This window comes from Neopsephotus bourkii, unplaced genomic scaffold, assembly GCF_033783945.1.
Source record: "Neopsephotus bourkii isolate Nb327-2 ecotype Australia unplaced genomic scaffold, CSIRO-AGI_Nbou_v1 NB_1185, whole genome shotgun sequence".
Lineage (NCBI taxonomy): Eukaryota > Metazoa > Chordata > Aves > Psittaciformes > Psittacidae > Neopsephotus > Neopsephotus bourkii.
In genome coordinates this window covers 20,322-40,749 of record NW_026901670.1, presented here as the reverse complement: position 1 = coordinate 40,749, position 20,428 = coordinate 20,322, and the positions used below count along the sequence as shown (strand labels likewise).

Genomic DNA, 20,428 nt, shown 5'->3' with positions numbered 1-20,428 from the left:
GCTCCATCATCACTGCGGTCCCTTCGCATCCCCTCTTTGCAATGGGAGGCTCCGTGCCCCCCCCCCAGCCCCATTTCTGGGGGTGCCACCATCCCTATGGCATCTCCATGGGGACTGGGTACCACAGCATCTTCAATGGGGGCACTGGGTGCCATCATCCCCATGGCATCTCCCATCCATCACCATTACCTTGGGTACCACAGCATCTTCAATGGGGGCACTGGGTGCCATCATCCCTATGGCATCTCCATGGGGACTGGGTACCACAGCATCTTCAATGGGGGCACTGGGTGCCACCATCCCTATGGCATCTCCCATCCATCACCATTACCTTGGGTACCACAACATCTTCAATGGGGCACTGGGTGCCACCATCCCCATGGCATCTCCCATCCATCACCATTACCTTGGGTACCACAGCATCTTCAATGGGGGCACTGGGTGCCACCATCCCTATGGCATCTCCATGGGGACTGGGTACCACAGCATCTTCAATGGGGGCACTGGGTGCCACCATCCCTATGGCATCTCCATGGGGACTGGGTACCACAGCATCTTCAATGGGGGCACTGGGTGCCACCATCCCCATAGCATCTCCATGGGGACTGGGTACCACAGCATCTTCAATGGGGGCACTGGGTACCACCATCCCTATGGCATCTCCCATCCATCACCATGGACCTTGGGTACCACAGCATCTTCAATGGAGGCACTGGGTACCACCATCCCTAAGGCATCTCCATGGGGACTGGGTACCACAGCATCTTCAATGGAGGCACTGGGTGCCACCATCCCTATGGCATCTCCATGGACCCAAGCCTTGGGTACCACAGCATCTTCAATGGGGGCACTGGGTGCCACCATCCCTATGGCATCTCCCATCCATCACCATTACCTTGGGTACCACAGCATCTTCAATGGGGGCACTGGGTACCACCATCCCTATGGCATCTCCCATCCATCACCATTACCTTGGGTACCACAGCATCTTCAATGGGGGCACTGGTCCAGCGCCATGCTCCCAAGCATCCCCCGGTTTATGGGATGCAGGAGCCGGGTTCTGCCCCTGTTGCATCCCAGGGTCCATACTGGAAGCACTGGAGCCATTCCCTGGCAGTGGGACCGTGAGCCACCAAAGCTCTCTTCTCCCTTTATCCCATCCCATTGCCCCAGCACCCTCATAGGGAAGAACCCCCCAAGATCCCACCAACTCCCTCCCCATCCCATCCCCGCATCCCTCATCCCAAGCCCCTCTCCATGCACTGGAGCTGCTCTCAGGCCCCGACCCATCCATCCCATGGGATGGCTCCATCCCATCCCTTCCCATTGGAATCCCATTGGGAACAGTGAAGGGGTTGGGCTGTGCAGAGCTCTTTATATCCCGGTCCAAGGCGAGGCTGCTCCCGCGCCAGCCCCATTGAGTCCGTGCCCATGGAGGATCCGAGGGAGCCGATTGGGATGTCCCAAAGGGAGCCGGCTCCGGCGCTGCTTCCTTCCCAGTGGCATCCGCCTCGGTGTGGGGCAGGAGATGGGAATGGGGGGGACCCCTTTCCATAGGGGGTGCTCAGGATCCCCTTTCCATAGGGAAAGCTCAGGATCCCCTTTCCTTAGGGAATGCTCAGGATCCCCTTTCCATAGGGATGCTCAGGATCCCCTTTCCATAGGGGATGCTCAGGATCCCCATTCCATAGGGGATGCTCAGGATCCCCGTTCCATAGGGGATGCTCAGGATCCCCATTCCTTAGGGATGCTCAGGATCCCCATTCCATAGGGGATGCTCAGGATCCCCTTTCCATAGGGATGCTCAGGATCCCCTTTCCATAGGGGATGCTCAGGATCCCCTTTCCTTAGGGAATGCTCAGGATCCCCTTTCCATAGGGGATGCTCAGGATCCCCATTCCATAGGGAATGCTCAGGATCCCCATTCCTTAGGGAAAGCTCAGGATCCCCATTCCTTAGGGGATGCTCAGGATCCCCATTCCTTAGGGAAAGCTCCCCCATTCCTCACTGCCCCCCGCTCCATCCTCATCCCACTCCCCCTTCCCCTCCATGGGCGCATCCCATAGGATCCCAGTGTCCACCCATGGGCACCGCTGCAGGATCCTGGTTGGGGTCGGTCGGGATGCTCAGGGTCCAAAGCCGGTTCCGAGCCCCTTCCCAATGGAGGCTCCGGGATGGATGTGCAAAGCAAGGCCTGGAATTCCCTTTGGTGCGGATGCCATTCCCGAGGCGGATCCCTTAGGAAACAGTGGGGTCCTTGGGCTTGGCTTCGGGTCCCCCCAATAGGGATAAGGTGGGATCATCCGGGTATTCCTCGGTGTCCGTGCAATAGGGCCCCTCGCCCAGCTCGAAGAAGATGGGAAGCTCCCCAGAGCCCATGTCCACGGCACTGGAATCCACTAGGAATAGGGGCTGGGCTGTGTAGTGCACGAGCTGCTTCCCTATGGAGAGAGATGGGGACACTGGGATGGGGTGGGACTGGGATGGAGCATCCCAACCTTCATCCCCTTCCAGCGTCCCCATAGGGAAGAACTCAAGATCCCATCAACTCTTCCCTCTTCCCATCCCTGCATCCCTCATCCCAACCCCTCTCCATGGTCCCTGCAGCCCATTCAGGCACTGGGGATGCTCTAAGGTCCCCCCCCTATATGGGGTTTATGCTGCTCCATCCCATCATCCCCTCCCCATCGTCTCCATCATCACAATTCCCATTGGATACTGGGATGCTGCTGGTACCTGCATCTCCTGCTCCGGCCTCGGGCTCCGTGGGCTTCTGCTGTTCCTGGGATGAAAGGAGATCCTGGATCTGTGGGATAAAGAGTCGGGATCTCATTGGCCAGCACATGGATGCTCAGCACCCCCAGTTGTGGTCCGGGGTCTGCTTCCCTCATCCCATCCCTGCATCCCTCATCCCATCCCTGCATCCCTCATCCCATCCCTGCATCCCTCATCCCACCCCTGCATCCCTCATCCCACCCCTGCATCCTTCATCCCATCCCTGCATCCCTCATCCCATCCCTGCATCCCTCATCCCATCCCTGCATCCCTCATCCCATTCCTGCATCCCTCATCCCATCCCTGCATCCCTCATCCCACCCCTGCATCCTTCATCCCATCCCTGCATCCCTCATCCCATCCCTGCATCCCTGCATCCCAGGATGCTCCTTTGGATGCAGCCCTGCCATGGGGCCACCACTGCTCCAGCTCTGGGGCTCTGCTCTGCCCCTGCTTCCTCCCTGCCCCTTCTTAAGGCAGATCCCAAGGATCCATCCCCATCATCCCATGGATCGCATCCGGCTCTTGGAAGGAGCCTCCTTTGGGATGGATCCAGCGCTGTTGATGCCCATGGAGGGGGATCTCCATGCTTCCCATCTGCATCCCGCTCAGATCCTGCTCCATCCCATCACCCCCTTCCCTTCCAACCTCTGGAGCAGCCAAGCTCATCCCCATGGGAGGTTGATGGGAAGCCCATGGAGCAATGGGGATGATGATGAAGGATGAAGGATGAAGGATGATGAAGGATGGAGGATGAAGGATGATGAAGGATGGAGGATGGAGGATGAAGGATAAAGGATGAAGGATGAAGGATGAAGGATGAAAAAGGATGAAGAATGAAGAAGGATGAAGGATGAAGGATGAAGAAGGATGAAGGATGAAGGATGAAGGATGAAGAAGGATGAAGGATGAAGAAGGATGAAGGATGAAGAAGGATGAAGGATGAAGGATGAAGGATGAAGAAGGATGAAGGATGAAGAAGGATGAAGAAGGATGAAGGATGAAGAAGGATGAAGGATGAAGAAGGATGAAGGATGAAGGATGAAGAAGGATGAAGAATGAAGAAGGATGAAGGATGAAGAAGGATGAAGAATGAAGAAGGATGAAGGATGAAGGATGAAGAAGGATGAAGGATGAAGAAGGATGAAGGATGAAGGATGACGAAGGATGAAGGATGAATGATGAGGAAGGATGAAGAAGGATGAAGGACGGAGAAGGATGAAGGATGATGAAGGATGATGAAGGATGGATTGGTCCTGCTCAGGACCAGCCCCACATCTCCATCCTCATCACCCCACCAAGCATTGGGCTGGGTGCTGAGGAGCTCAGGAGCCCCGTGCTGGCTCCCCAAGGACTCACAGTGGCCAGGCTGCTGTCCAGGTCGGGCAGGTTCATGTCCGTGACCGTCATGGAGGGGCTGAAGAGCTGCCAAAGGGAAGAGGAGATGAGGACAGGGATGGAGGGCGTTCAAATCCAGGCATCCATGGATGCCATGGGAATTCCCAGCTGGAACCGGCCTTGGGAGCCAGGGGGAGATCTGGGGGGAGATGTCCAATGGATCCAGTGGGAGACCCAGCTGGAGATGTCCAACTGATGCAGTTGGAGACCCAGTTGGAGATGTCCAACCAATCCAGTTGGAGATCCAGCTGGAGATGCCCAACCAATCCAGCTGGAGATGTCCAACCGACCCATTGGAGATCCAGTTGGAGATGGCCAGCCAATCCAGTTGGAGATCCAGTTGGAGATGCCCAACCAATCCAGCTGGAGATGCCCAACCAATCCAGCTGGAGATGTCCAAAGGATCCATTGGAGATCCAGTTGGAGATGCCCAACCAATCCAGCTGGAGATGCCCAACCAATCCAGCTGGAGATGTCCAACCAATCCATAGGAGATCCAGGTGGAGATGTCCAACCAATGGAACTGCAGATGTCCAACCGACCCATTGGAGATGCCCAACCCATCCAGTTGGAGATACCCAACCAATCTAGTTGGAGATCCAGCTGGAGATGCCCAACCAATCCAGTTGGAGATCCAGCTGGAGATGCCCAACCAATCCAGTTGGAGATGCCCAACCAATCCCGTTAGAGATCCCGTTGGAGATGCCCAACCAATCCAGTTGGAGATGCCCAACCAATCCATTGGACATCCAGTTAGAGATGCCCAACCAATCCCGTCGCAGATGCCCAACCAATCACATTGGAGAAGCCCAACAGACCCATTGCAGATCCACCTGGAGTTTTCCAACGGCTCCACCTGAAGGCCCCCCCCTTGGTCCCCATTCCCCCCAGTCCCCATCTCCGACCCCCAGGGGCCCACACTCACATCCAGCAAGGCGCTCGTGTCCACGCTGAAGCCGTGCGTGCTCAGCATGGTCTGCAGGCTCTCCAGGTTGGAGTCCATGGTGTCCACGTGCTCGTTGAGCTCTGTCCTGCGGGGGGGGCACAGAGGGGTTGGGGGTCAGGGGTTGGGGGTCAGGGGTTGGGGGTCATGGACCTCACCCCGGCCCCATGGGGCTCCCCGCTCTCCCCATCCCTGCCTCCAGTGCAGGAGCCTTTGGAGCGTTCCACAGGGGAGCAGCAAGGATGAGGAACCCGAATGGGTGAGGCCTGGAGGGCCTATGGGTCCCCTAGGGATTCCTATGGGTCCTTTATGGATTCCTATGGATCCCCTATGGGTCCCTATGGATCCCCCATGGATCCCTTATGGATTCCCTATGGATCCTAATGGATCCCCTATGGATTCATACGGATCCCCCATGGATCCCTTATGGATTCCTATGGGTCCCCTAGGGATTCCTATGGGTCCCTTATGGATTCCTATGGATCCCCTACGGGTCCCTATGGATCCCCCATGGATCCCTTATGGATTCCCTATGGATCCTAATGGATCCCCTATGGATTCATACGGATCCCCCATGGATCCCTTATGGATTCCTATGGGTCCCCTAGGGATTCCTATGGGTCCCTTATGGATTCCTATGGATCCCCTATGGATTCCTATGGATCCCCTATGGATTCCTTATGGATTCCTATGGGTCCCCTATGGATTCCTTATGGATTCCTATGGGTCCCCTATGGATTCCTTATGGATTCCTATGGGTTCCCTATGGATTCCCTATGGATCCCCTAGGGATTCCCTATGGATTCCTATGTATTCCCTATGGATTATTATGGATTCCCTATGGATTCCTTATGGATCCCCTATGGATTCCTATGGATTCCATATGGATCCCCTATGGACTCCTTATGGATTCCCCATGGATTCCTATGGATTCCCTATGGATGATTACGGATTCCCTATGAACACATAGGGAATGCACATCCCTGCATGGACCCAGGAGGTTCCCATTCACACACTGGGAAGAGGCCACTTGGTCCCATGGGAATCGCAGAGGGTGAATGGGGAAGATGCATCCCATAAACTGTTGCCATGGAAAGCAAGCTGGGATCCTGCTCCATGGGGATCACTGGGATGGATGGGAGAGATCCCATCAGCTCTTCCCTCTTCCTCCTCATCCCATCCCTGCATCCCCATAGGGTTTGCAGTGGGAAAGCATCCCAATAGAAAAGGAAGGAACCATCAGGGATGGAGCTCTTGATCCTTAGGGATGGAGCCGCGCTCCCATCCATTGGAATGGTGACCCTGGCCATGATCTGTAATGGAGAGAGGAAGAGGAAGGAGGGGGAGATCCCAATACAGAGCCAAGGGGGGGTTAGAGCAGAGCCAAGCTTGGGGATGGGATGGGGATGGGGATGGGGATGGGATGGGGATGGGGATGGGATGGGGATGGGATGGGGATGGGATGGGGATGGGATGGGTTGGGATGGGGATGGGATGGAATGGGATGGGGATGGGATGGGGATGGGGATGGGATGAATGGGATGGAATGGGATGTGATGGGATGCGTGGGCAGGGACCCCGTCCATCGGAGCAGGGGGCTCCAGACCTTGAGCACTGCAAGGGATGGGGCAGCCCCAGCTTCAAGCCCTTCCTGGGTCCTACCATGGGGGGCCTCCATCCCATTCACATCCATGCATCCAGGAGCATCCAGGAGCATCCAATGCTCCTCACATCCCATTCACATCCATGCATCCAGGAGCATCCAGGAGCACCCAATGCTCCCATCCCATTCACATCCATGCATCCAGGAGCATCCAGGGGCATCCAACGCTCCTCACATCCCATTCACATCCATGCACCCAGGAGCATCCAGGAGCATCCAGGATCCAGGAGCATCCAATGCTCCTCACATCCCATTCACATCCATGCACCCAGGAGCATCCAATGCTCCTCACATCCCATTCACATCCATGCATCCAGGAGCATCCAGGAGCACCCAATGCTCCTCACATCCCATTCACATCCATGCATCCAGGAGCATCCAATGCTCCTCACATCCCATTCACATCCATGCATCCAGGAGCATCCAATGCTCCTCACATCCCATTCACATCCATGCACCCAGGAGCATCCAATGCTCCTCACATCCCATTCACATCCATGCATCCAGGAGCATCCAGGAGCATCCAATGCTCCTCACATCCCATTCACATCCATGCATCCAGGAGCATCCAATGCTCCTCACATCCCATTCACATCCATGCATCCAGGAGCATCCAATGCTCCTCACATCCCATTCACATCCATGCATCCAGGAGCATCCAGGAGCACCCAATGCTCCCATCCCATTCACCCCATCCCCCTGCTCCCATCCCTGCTGCCCTCACTGCACACACATGGAGCCAGCAAGGATGCTCCTGTAAAGGGCCCCTTGAGTCCCCTCAATGGGCACAGGGGGGGGATGCTTTGGGTACCACGCTCCAGTATCCCCATACAAAGAGCCCCTTTCATCCCCAGTTCAAAGGCTGCTCCCATAGAGGTGAGGGCTGAGCTCCCATCGCATTCCTATGCACAGAGGAGCCCTTTGTGGATCAAGTGACAAAGGGAGGGGGGGCAGGAGGCTCACAATGGGGTGATGCAAAGCTCCCCTTCTCCAATGAAGCAGGGAATCAGTGGAGCGTGGTCCCTAAGGATGGGGATCCAGGGGACAATGACAGTGACTGGGTCAAGGGAGAGGGGCTGGGGTCCCCCATAGAATGGTTTGGATTGGGAAGGAGCTGAAGCTCACCCAGTTCCATGGGCAGGGACACCTCACACTAACCCATGGTACCCAAGGCCTCATCCAAGCTGGCCTTGGGATGGAGCATTCCCAACCTCCCTGGGCACCCATCCCAGTGCCTCAGCATCCTCCCAGGGAAGAATTCCCTCCTTAGATCCAATCTAAACCTCCCCTGTTCCAGTTTGACCCCATTACCCCTTGTCCCATCACTGCAGTCCCTAATGGAGAGCCCATCCCCAGCATCCCTATAGCCCCCTTCACACACTGGAAGCTGCTCTGAGGTCTCCACGCATCCTCATCCCAACTCTCCCATCCTATCCCCATATGGGAGCATCCCCATGGCCCCCTCTGCACTTGTTCCATCAGCCCCATGTCCTTTCTATGCTGAGGACCCCAGACCTGCACCCAATGCTCCAAGTGAGGCCTCACCAGAGCAGAATAAAGGGGCAGCATCACCTCCTTCTCCCTGCTGGTCCCACTCCTTGGGATGCAGCCCAGGATGGGGTTGGTTTAGGGGCTCATAGAGCACACACTGCACCCTGCTCATGTTCATCCCCCCATGGACCAGCATCCCCAGGTCCTGAATCCCTTCTCTACCCAACCTGGGATTGCTCCCATCCAAGTGTAGGACCTTGCCCTTGGCATGGTTGAACCCCATGAGGTTGGCATCAGCCCAACCCCACAGCTTGGTGCCATCACACACTTGATGATGGTGCATCAATCCCAGTGTCCATGGTGGTGATGAAGCCCCCTGAGGGACACCAGTCGTTACTGGTCTCCAGATGGACATGGAGCCATTGACCATAACTCATTGTGTGAGGCCATCCAGCCAGTTCTTTACCCACCGAGTGGTCCATCCATCACATTGATGGCTCTCCAGTTTAGAGACCAGTATGTCGTATGGGACAGTGTGGAATGCTTTACACAAGGTAGATGGCATCAACTGCTCTAGCCCTGGCCACCGGTTCTGTAGCCACCCAAGTGGTCAGGCAGGATGTCCCCTTGGGGAAGCCCATGCTGGGTGGCATCAAGCACCTTGGTGGTGAAGGAGACCTCAGATCTCCATAGGGGAGATGGGAGATCTTCATGTGGGAGATGTGAGATCTCCATATGGGAGATGTGAGATCTCCATGTGGGAGATGTGAGATCTCCATATGGGAGATGTGAGATCTCCATATGGGAGATGGGAGATCTCCATATGGGAGATGTGAGATCTCCATATGGGAGATGTGAGATCTCCATATGGGAGATGGGAGATCTTCATATGGGAGATGTGAGATCTCCATATGGGAGATGTGAGATCTCCATATGGGATATGTGAGATCTTCATATGGGAGATGTGAGATCTCCATATGGGAGATGGGAGATCTCCATATGGGAGATGTGAGATCTCCATATGGGAGATGTGAGATCTCCATATGGGAGATGGGAGATCTTCATATGGGAGATGTGAGATCTCCATATGGGAGATGTGAGATCTCCATATGGGATATGTGAGATCTTCATATGGGAGATGTGAGATCTCCATATGGGAGATGGGAGATCTCCATATGGGAGATGTGAGATCTCCATATGGGAGATGTGAGATCTCCATATGGGAGATGGGAGATCTTCATATGGGAGATGTGAGATCTCCATATGGGAGATGTGAGATCTCCATATGGGAGATGTGAGATCTCCATATGGGAGATGGGAGATCTCCATATGGGAGATGGGAGATCTCCATATGGGAGATGGGAGATCTCCATGTGGGAGATGTGAGATCTCCATATGGGAGATGGGAGATCTTCATATGGGATATGTGAGATCTCCATATGGGAGATGTGAGATCTCCATATGGGAGATGTGAGATCTCCATATGGGAGATGTGAGATCTCCATGTGGGAGATGTGAGATCTCCATGTGGGAGATGTGAGATCTCCATATGGGAGATGTGAGATCTTCATATGGGAGATGGGAGATCTCCATATGGGAGATGTGAGATCTTCATGTGGGAGATGTGAGATCTCCATATGGGAGATGTGAGATCTCCATATGGGATATGTGAGATCTCCATATGGGATATGTGAGATCTCCATAGGGGAGATGTGAGATCTCCATATGGAGAAGGAGATGTGAGATCTTCATATGGGAGATGTGAGATCTTCATGTGGGAGATGTGAGATCTCCATATGGGATATGTGAGATCTCCATATGGGAGATGTGAGATGTCCATAGGGGAGATGTGAGATCTCCATAGGGGAGATGTGAGATCTCCATATGGGAGATGTGAGATCTCCATATGGGAGATGTGAGATCTCCATATGGGAGATGTGAGATCTCCATAGGGGAGATGTGAGATCTCCATATGGGAGATGTGAGATCTTCATGTGGGAGATGTGAGATCTCCATATGGGATATGTGAGATCTCCATATGGGAGATGTGAGATGTCCATAGGGGAGATGTGAGATCTCCATAGGGGAGATGTGAGATCTCCATATGGGAGATGTGAGATCTCCATAGGGGAGATGTGAGATCTCCATATGGGAGATGTGAGATCTCCATAGGGGAGATGTGAGATCTCCATATGGGAGATGTGAGATCTCCATATGGGATATGTGAGATCTCCATATGGAGAAGGAGATGTGAGATCTTCATATGGGAGATGTGAGATCTCCATGTGGATATGGAGATGCTCTTGGCATCCCATGTGGATAAAGAGCTCCCTATCTTTGGACCCCATCCCTTGCAGGAGCACCCATGAGGTCTGTGGGGTGCTCAATGGTGGAAGGGTACCTCTGATCCCCACTCAATGTGAGCATGGAGCCATGGGATGGGTTGGGATAAAGGGACCTTCAAGCTCCTCCAGCTCCATCCCCATCCATTGGAGCAGGATGCCCAATGTGTCCAACCTGCCCTTGAGCATTGCCATGGATGGGGCATGCTATGGCCTTGGGATAACGTTCACCATGGCTGGGGCCAGGAGGCCAAACTGCATCCCATGGGAATGTGGGATGGGCAAAGCAGAGCATAGAGAGGGACAGGGCCATAGGGCACAAGGCACCTCCACCTGAGCCCCATTGGGAGCTGAACCATGGGTCAGAAGAGGGGGTTCCACCCCATTGCTCTGGGGTGCCAAACTGCAGAGGGATGTGAGGATGCTCTAAGGGATGGGGCAGCATGGAGAGGAGAAGGGTTCTGAAGGGGAGAGCTGAGAGCAGGGCCTGCAGGGGGGCTTTGGGATGAGGGATGCAGGGATGGGATGAGGAGGAAGAGGGAAGAGTTGATGGGATCTTGGGGGGTTCTTCCCCATGAGGGTGCTGAAGGGGATGAAGGGAGGAGTTTGGGATGCTCCATCCCTGCCAGGTTGGACACAGGGGCTCGGAGCATCCTGCTCCAATGGAAATGGATGGAGCTGGGGGTGCTTTAAGGTCCCTTCATCCCCCCCATAGCACTCACTTGTCGAGGCAGGCGATGCTGAGGCACTTGGGCTGCGGCTGCGTGGGACCGGTGCTGGCTGCAGCCCCGGTGCTGGGTTCAGGCTCCTGCAGGAAGGAGTCAATGAAGGTGGAAGGGAAGAGCGAGGGCTCCATGGTAGGAGGCTGCCCAGGACCGGCCTCCTCTACCTGCGGGCTGCGGCTGGGGCTGGGGGGCTCCTCCTTGATCCGCACCATGGGGCTGCTCCTGGAATAGCAATGGGGGGGGAATGGTGAGAGGGGAACGTGTTTGGCCCCATAGAACACCCACACACACACACACATACCCCTTGTCCAGGTATCAGAGCATCCCTGCTCTGAGCTCGCTCCTGCATCAGCAGTGGGGGTCTTGGGGATGATGGGGTGGGAGGATTTGGGGTACAGGGAGGATGGATGGGAGGAGGGTGGGGTTTGTCTGAACAGTACTGTTAAAAGAAGGGGGCTTTGGAGGAGGGAACAGGCAAATGGAACAGGAGCAGCACAGGGGAGGTACCAGGACATCATCACCACCAAGGGTACCAGGACATCATCACCATCAAGGGTACCAGGACATCATCACCATCAAGGGTACCAGGACATCATCACCATCAAGGGTACCAGGACATCATCACCACCAAGGGTACCAGGGCATCATCACCACCAAGGGTACCAGGACATCATCACCACCAAGGGTACCAGACATCATCACCACCAAGGGTACCAGGACATCATCACCACCAAGGGTACCAGGACATCATCACCACCAAGGGTACCAGGACATCATCACCATCAAGGGTACCAGGACATCATCACCACCAAGGGTACCAGGACATCATCACCATCAAGGGTACCAGGACATCATCACCACCAAGGGTACCAGGACATCATCACCACCAAGGGTACCAGGACATCATCATCACCACCAAGGGTACCAGGCCACCATCACCACCAAGCCATCAGATCCCCCTTGAGCCTTCTCTTCCCATCCCACCCCATGCTTCCATGCATCTCCCAAGGGATGGAAGAGGAAGGTACCTCCCATCGAGGCTGCCGCTGGGGGATGCTGAGGGGCTGGATTGGGCGAGCTCGGTCACGTCGGAGATGATGGGACCAGAATTGGCTGAAGAATCCGGGGAATAGAGGTTGGAGCCACTGTATGCTGGGGAAGAAGCCTGCAATGACAATCACAGCATTCCCAGTGTGAAGCACTGGGCACAGACTGGGCACTGCCCCGTGTTGGGAGATGGAGCAGAGGAAGCACATCATAACCCTCATCCCCCTATGGGAGAAAGCATCCATGGGGCAAAGGGGATTCCAGGTTAAAGGAACAGTAGGAAAACAGGGGGGGAAAGTGGGGAATATCGTGGTCCATCATTGCGTGCATCCCATTCCCTGCTGTAGGGGGTTAAAGGAGCACTTTGGGATGGCATGGATACGACCCCGCACCTCCTTCCCTATTGAAATCCTATGGGATAACCCTAAAGGATTGCATCTCATGGCCAGCAGGAAGATGTGGGGATGCTCTGTGCTGCAGGCTGGCCATGGTGGAACATCCCACTCTGCTCCGGTCACACCAGTGGCAGCAGGATTCCTTACTGGATAAAGTGGGGAGCACTGGTGGGGAGCCTCCACAGACACAGCTCTGGATGGAGGCTTCAGGGCACCGATGGCTTCTGAGCATCCAAGGGTGGATTGGGGGGCACAGAAAGGGGGACCAGGAGGTGGCAGGAGCTGCATGGAGGTGATGGCATCAGGGATGCAATGGCAGGAGCTGCATGGATGTGATGCCAGGAGCTGCATGGATGTGATGCCAGGAGCTGCATGGATGTGATGCCAGGAGCTGCATGGATGTGATGCCAGGAGCTGCATGGATGTGATGCCAGGAGCTGCATGGATGTGATGCCAGGAGCTGCATGGATGCAGTGCCAGGAGCTGCATGGATGCAGTGCCAGGAGCTGCATGGATGTGATGCCAGGAGCTGCATGGATGCAGTGCCAGGAGCTGCATGGATGTGATGCCAGGAGCTGCATGGATGTGATGCCAGGAGCTGCATGGATGTGATGCCAGGAGCTGCAGGGATGTGATGCCAGGAGCTGCATGGATGTGATGCCAGGAGCTGCATGGATGTGATGCCAGGAGCTGCATGGATGTGATGCCAGGAGCTGCAGGGATGTGGTGCCAGGAGCTGCATGGATGTGATGCCAGGAGCTGCATGGATGCGATGCCAGGAGCTGCATGGATGTGATGCCAGGAGCTGCATGGGTGGTGTGGATGTGATGCCAGGAGCTGCATGGATGTGATGCCAGGAGCTGCATGGATGTGATGCCAGGAGCTGCATGGATGCAGTGCCAGGAGCTGCATGGATGTGATGCCAGGAGCTGCATGGATGTGATGCCAGGAGCTGCATGGATGTGGTGCCAGGAGCTGCATGGATGTGATGCCAGGAGCTGCATGGATGTGATGCCAGGAGCTGCAGGGATGCGATGCCAGGAGCTGCATGGATGTGATGCCAGGAGCTGCATGGATGCAGTGCCAGGAGCTGCATGGATGCAGTGCCAGGAGCTGCATGGATGTGATGCCAGGAGCTGCATGGATGTGATGCCAGGAGCTGCAGGGATGTGATGCCAGGAGCTGCATGGATGTGATGCCAGGAGCTGCATGGATGTGATGCCAGGAGCTGCATGGATGTGATGCCAGGAGCTGCATGGATGCAGTGCCACGAGCTGCATGGATGAGATGCCAGGAGCTGCATGGATGCGATGCCAGGAGCTGCATGGATGTGATGCCAGGAGCTGCAGGGATGCGATGCCAGGAGCTGCATGGATGTGATGCCAGGAGCTGCATGGATGTGATGCCAGGAGCTGCAGGGATGCGATGCCAGGAGCTGCATGGATGTGATGCCAGGAGCTGCATGGATGCAGTGCCAGGAGCTGCATGGATGTGATGCCAGGAGCTGCATGGATGTGATGCCAGGAGCTGCATGGATGTGATGCCAGGAGCTGCATGAATGTGATGCCAGGAGCTGCAGGGATGTGATGCCAGGAGCTGCATGGATGTGATGCCAGGAGCTGCATGGATGTGATGCCAGGAGCTGCATGGATGTGATGCCAGGAGCTGCAGGGATGTGATGCCAGGAGCTGCATGGATGTGATGCCAGGAGCTGAATGGGTGTGATGCCAGGAGCTGCATGGATGTGATGCCAGGAGCTGCATGGATGTGATGCCAGGAGCTGCATGGATGTGATGCCAGGAGCTGCATGGATGCAGTGCCAGGAGCTGCAGGGATGTGATGCCAGGAGCTGCATGGATGTGATGCCAGGAGCTGCATGGATGTGATGCCAGGAGCTGCATGGATGCGATGCCAGGAGCTGCATGGATGCAGTGCCACGAGCTGCATGGATGAGATGGCAGGAGCTGCATGGATGTGGTGCCAGGAGCTGCATGGATGTGATGCCAGGAGCTGCATGGATGTGATGCCAGGAGCTGCATGGATGTGATGCCAGGAGCTGCATGGATGTGATGCCAGGAGCTGCATGGATGTGATGCCAGGAGCTGCAGGGATGCGATGCCAGGAGCTGCATGGATGTGATGCCAGGAGCTGCATGGATGTGATGCCAGGAGCTGCATGGATGTGATGCCAGGAGCTGCATGGATGTGATGCCAGGAGCTGCATGGATGTGATGCCAGGAGCTGCAGGGATGTGATGCCAGGAGCTGCATGGATGTGATGCCAGGAGCTGCATGGATGTGATGCCAGGAGCTGCATGGATGTGATGCCAGGAGCTGCAGGGATGTGATGCCAGGAGCTGCATGGATGCAGTGCCAGGAGCTGCATGGATGTGATGCCAGGAGCTGCATGGATGTGATGCCAGGAGCTGCATGGATGTGATGCCAGGAGCTGCATGGATGTGATGCCAGGAGCTGCATGGATGTGTGCCAGGAGCTGCATGGATGTGATGCCAGGAGCTGCATGGATGTGATGCCAGGAGCTGCATGGATGTGATGCCAGGAGCTGCATGGATGTGATGCCAGGAGCTGCATGGATGTGATGCCAGGAGCTGCATGGATGTGATGCCAGGAGCTGCATGGATCTGAGGGCATGGGATGAGGCTTTTGGTACCCAGAGGGCAGTTTGAGGCACTCAAAAGCATCCTGTGGTGTCCCTGAAGGGTTCAGGGCCTGTGTGAAGGGGGTGCTTCAAAAGGATGGGAGGGCACAGACATATGGAATAATGGGATCATGGGATGCTCCAGCTCCATTGGAGCAGGGTACCCCAAGCCCCTGTGTCCAACCTGCCAGGGATGGAGCATCCCAAACTCCTCCCTTTATCTCATCCCAGCATCCTCATTGGGAAGAACTTCATCCCAGTATCCCAGGGAAACCCCCTCTGTTCCAGTCTGAACCCATCACCTATCCCTACAGTCTCTAATACAGTGTTAAACCCATAAGCATTGATAACTCCACTTGATTTTGGCCAAAAGAACCCTAATGGGGCAGCCCCCAGTATCCATTGGGATCCAGTGGGAACATTCCAGAGCATCCATCCCCAGGGCCACCCCTCTGCTGAGAGCAGCTCCAGTGCCTGGATGGAGCCTTGGGATGAGGGATGCAGGGATGGGATGAAGAGGGAAGCAGGAGGTTGGAAGAGCCTTGGATGGGGATGCTGCAGCGCATCCCTTCCCTATGGATCCCTGGATCCGTGTCCCCTATCCGGGAGTAGGGTACTCACTGTGTATGGGGAGGAGTGCTCCAGGGAATACTGGCGGCTGTACTTGGGCATGGAATGTGCTGGGCTGCCATCGTTCAGCATCAGGGGGCTGCAAGACAAAGCCAAGCACCCAGCATCACCCAGGGACCGCATCCTGCACCCACCAATACGGGGGGGGGGTCCCCATGGGGATGCGGGCATAGGAGGTGCCACTTCCCATAGGGATGAGTGGGGAAGCATCATGGGGTTAGGTTGGGAAAGATCTTTGAAGCCCACCCAGTCCAACCATTGCCAGCCAACTGGTGGTCCATGGCACTGAGGGCCTCGTCTCCATGGTGTGGGAACACTTGTAGGGATGGGGGAACCCCATCTTCTTGTTCCAGGGTACCACCAAAGGAGCCCATCTCATGGGATGGGATGGGATGGGATGAGCAGGAGCTGCTCAGCTCAATGCATCTGAGATGAGGGACAACAGGAGGACCACCCCTACCCATAAGGAGAGCAATGGGACCTGCTCTGCTGCTCCTCTCCCTATTCCCTTAATAGGGAAGCATCTCCATCACTTACATCTTCCTCTTCACTCCGAGGATGCGGTTGGATTGAACCAATGAGATCAGGAACTGGATGAGCTGTGGGGAGGAGAAAGGACAAGAGCCTGTGATGGGGGGTACAGGAAATGCACTGGGACCATTGGCAGAGCTGAACTGGGCACTGGGGACATGGGGAGGGCACAAAGGGGGATGCTGGCAGCCCAAATCCAGCCTTTTCCCATTGGGTTCCCATCATCTTCCAGCAATGGGAAGGCTCAAAATGATGCTTTAAATGGGATTAATGCCACTGCATCCCACTGATGCTGAGCTGGATATGGGGGATATGGGGAGTGCACAAAGGGGGATGCTGGCAGCCCAAATCCAGCCTTTTCCCATTGGATTCCCATCATCTTCCAGCAATGGGAAGGCCCAAAATGATGCTTTAAATGGGATTAATGCCACTGCATCCCACTGATGCTGAGCTGGATATGGGGGACATGGGGAGTGCACAAAGGGGGATGCTGGCAGCCCAAATCCAGCCTTTTCCCATTGGATTCCCATCATCTTGTACCATTGGGAAGGCTCAAAATGATGCTTTAAATGGGATTAATGCCACTGCATCCCACTGATGCTGAGCTGGAGATGGGGAGTGCACAAAGGGGGATGCTGGCAGCCCAAATCCAGCCTTTTCCCATTGGATTCCCATCATCTTGTACCATTGGGAAGGCTCAAAATGATGCTTTAAATGGGATTAATGCCACTGCATCCCACTGATGCTGAGCTGGACATGGGGAATGCACAAAGGGGGATGCTGGCAGCCCAAATCCAGCCTTTTCCCATTGGGTTCCCATCATCTTGTACCATTGGGAAGGCTCAAAATGATGCTTTAAATGGGATTAATGCCACTGCATCCCACTGATGCTGAGCTGGATATGGGGGACATGGGGAGTGCACAAAGGGGGATGCTGGCAGCCCAAATCCAGCCTTTTCCCATTGGATTCCCATCATCTTCCAGCAATGGGAAGGCTCAAAATGATGCTTTAAATGGGATTAATGCCACTGCATCCCACTGATGCTGAGCTGGACATGGGGAGTGCACAAAGGGGGATGCTGGCAGCCCAAATCCAGCCTTTTCCCATTGGATTCCCATCATCTTCCACCAATGGGAAGGCTCAAAATGATGCTTTAAATGGGATTAATGCCACTGCATCCCACTGATGCTGAGCTGGACATGGGGGACATGGGGAGTGCACAAAGGTGGATGCTGCCAGCCCAAATCCAGCCTTTTCCCATTGGATTCCCATCATCTTCCACCAATGGGAAGGCCCAAAATGATGCTTTAAATGGGATTAATGCCACTGCATCCCACTGATGCTGCGCGCCCGCATCCCGGTCACCCCCTCCCCATGCCCCCCAATACAAGAGGGTCCCAATCCATAGGGAAAAGTGGGATTTACCTTATTGACCACCTTCTGCTGCTGGGCGTGCTTCTGCCTCAGGCTGGCCACCTCCCTCCACAGCGCCTCGTTCTCACTGTAAAGGAAGCAGCAGGTATCTGAGACCCGAATTGAGAGCATCCTCACCAGTAGGGATGCAGGCACTTCCCAGTTCCAGCATCATTCCCAGCTCCAGCATCATTCCCAGCCTCCCAGTGCTCGGGAAGGCCTCCTTGCCATTGATTCCTACATGGGAATGGGGATGGAGCCCAGTTCCACAGCCATCACCTGGGGCTGTGTGTTCCCAGTGTGGTTCCATAGATCCGCTCCCATGGACCAATCCGATCCCATGGACCAATGGGATGGGGTGGGATGAAGGCAGCTTAAAGCATCTCCAGCTCCAAGGCCCTGTGTCCAACGTGGCCTTGAGCACTGCTATGGATCCCAGCATCCTCATTGGGAAGAACTTCATCCCAGTATCCCCTCTGGTCCAGTTTGAACCCATCACCTATCCCTACGGCCTCTAACACAGTGTTAACCCCATAAGCACTGATAACTCCACTTGATCCTGGCCAAAAAGGCTCATTCCCTCTTTAAGCCCCAATTCCCAACCTCCAAACCCATTTAGGAATTCCCTGGTTTCCCTTTTCCATGCCTGGGGATCAATGGAGCATCCAATGGGTGCATAGACACAGCAAGGAGCATCACTGCCACCAGTGGAACTGGAGCAGCTTTAAGGTCCCTTCCAACCCAAACCATTCCATGGATCCATGAGGATGCGGATGGAGCAGTGCTGGGTATGATGGGGTGGGGGGGGTAGGACCAGGGCCAGGCATTCCCAAAGGATCAGCCCTTGATGAGGGGCAGGTGCAGAGCTGGCTCCTGTCAAACACTGGGATCATGGCAACGCTTCCTCACTCCCTTTAATCCCCATTCAAACCAATGGCTTGGAACCCATCACAAACCAGTATAAAGACGCTGGGGCTGCTCCCAGCCCAGTTTAACCCAGTGGGAACCGGTGTCCAGCTGCTCCCATCCCATTGCCTAATGAGCAGTGACCACCCCAACCCTGGCTCAGGTGGGATGGAGCAGATGAGGCCAGCTCCATTCCCATCCCCATTCCCACCCTTGGGAATGCTGCCAAGGGAAGGGCTCCATGGGCTTTGTTATCCCGAGGCGGGTCCAGGAGCTGGGGTCAGATGGGGGGGATGCAGAGATCCGGGATAATTTACACTCATCCCAAACCCCCTGCTGGGGCCTGGAGCATCCTCAGCCTCCATGCGTGTAATTGGCAGCTGGTGCACAGCAGAGCCCTTTAGGAATGCCTTGGGAATGATGCTTGGATGTCATCCCCCCCCCCTCCCCATCATTGCAGTGGGTAAAGGGGGGGGATGCTCCATCCGAAGGGAAATGAGTGCTTGGTTGGAGGTACCCGCATGTGGGAGCTGGGTTTGGGATGCAGGGAGTGATTCCTGATGGGAGAGGCCATAGGGATGCTGTGAGGGATGGGGCATTCCTTATGTGGGAGTAGGGATGCTCCTGCCCCATTCCTGGGAATGGGGATGCTGTTTGTCATCAGGATTGATGATGCTCTAATCACTGCACTGCACCATGATGGATGAGCCTGTGGGACAGAAGGGATGCCAACAACCACCTGGATCAAACTGGGAGCACTGGGATTAGTGGGAGGGCTGAGAGCAGCTCCAGTGCCTGAATGGAGCCTGGAGAGGGACAAAGGATGCAGGGATGGGACAATGGGAATGGCTGAGCTGGGCTCTTAGGCAGTGCTCAAGGGTAGGATTGGGATTGCTCAAGCTCCAACCTCCCCTTTAGGTCTTAACCCAAAGAGCTTCTGCAATGGGGGGGGTATTGATGGTGATGGAGAGGGCCAAAAGCCTCCCTTGGGTACCAGGGGATGGTACCCGTGGGTACCACGGAGGAGGAAGATGCTGGTGCTTGGCAACGCACTGTGAGGATGCGGTGGCCGCAGGCCCTTGGTGATGGTACCGAAGGATGCTCTGGTATTTGAGACAAGAGAATGGATTTGGACCAACATCAGAAGGGTTTTACCTAGGAAACCACTGGGCAAAGTTGCCCATTTTGGGGCTGTTTGGGACAAAGATGCTCTGGTTTATCCCAACCCTTTAAGCACAATGCACACTGGGGATGGGGCGCTGTGAGGGTGATGGGGCACTGGGATAGGATGGATAGGGCTGGACCCTACCCCAGTGGAAAAAGGGGTTGGAGTGGGATGAGATCCCGATCCTCTCCATCCCAACCACTTCCATGTGACTCTGGAAGCAGCCAGGACAACAGGAAGCAGCACAGGGCAGAGCCAGCGCTATGGGGATGCTGGTGACAGGGAAGGGAATGGCCCCACAAAGCACGGCTCAAAGGACAAAAGGGAAGGAACAGGAGGGGACTGT

At 55.4% G+C, this 20,428-nt stretch overlaps 1 protein-coding gene across 1 annotated transcript in view; it reads right to left on the bottom strand.

The window, feature by feature from the left end:
- Positions 1-2,238: 2,238 nt before the first annotated feature.
- The window catches only part of HSF1 (heat shock transcription factor 1), a 34,929-nt gene continuing 16,739 nt past the window's right edge, over positions 2,239-20,428 (bottom strand). The window contains exons 5-13 of the mRNA XM_061364071.1: positions 18,024-18,099; positions 16,604-16,665; positions 16,058-16,145; positions 12,366-12,502; positions 11,335-11,559; positions 5,099-5,204; positions 4,135-4,200; positions 2,737-2,806; positions 2,239-2,441 (exon numbers count right to left, since the gene is read on the bottom strand). Coding sequence (XP_061220055.1) covers positions 2,239-2,441; positions 2,737-2,806; positions 4,135-4,200; positions 5,099-5,204; positions 11,335-11,559; positions 12,366-12,502; positions 16,058-16,145; positions 16,604-16,665; positions 18,024-18,099 — 1,033 coding nt within the window. The remainder of the gene's footprint in view (positions 2,442-2,736; positions 2,807-4,134; positions 4,201-5,098; positions 5,205-11,334; positions 11,560-12,365; positions 12,503-16,057; positions 16,146-16,603; positions 16,666-18,023; positions 18,100-20,428) is intronic.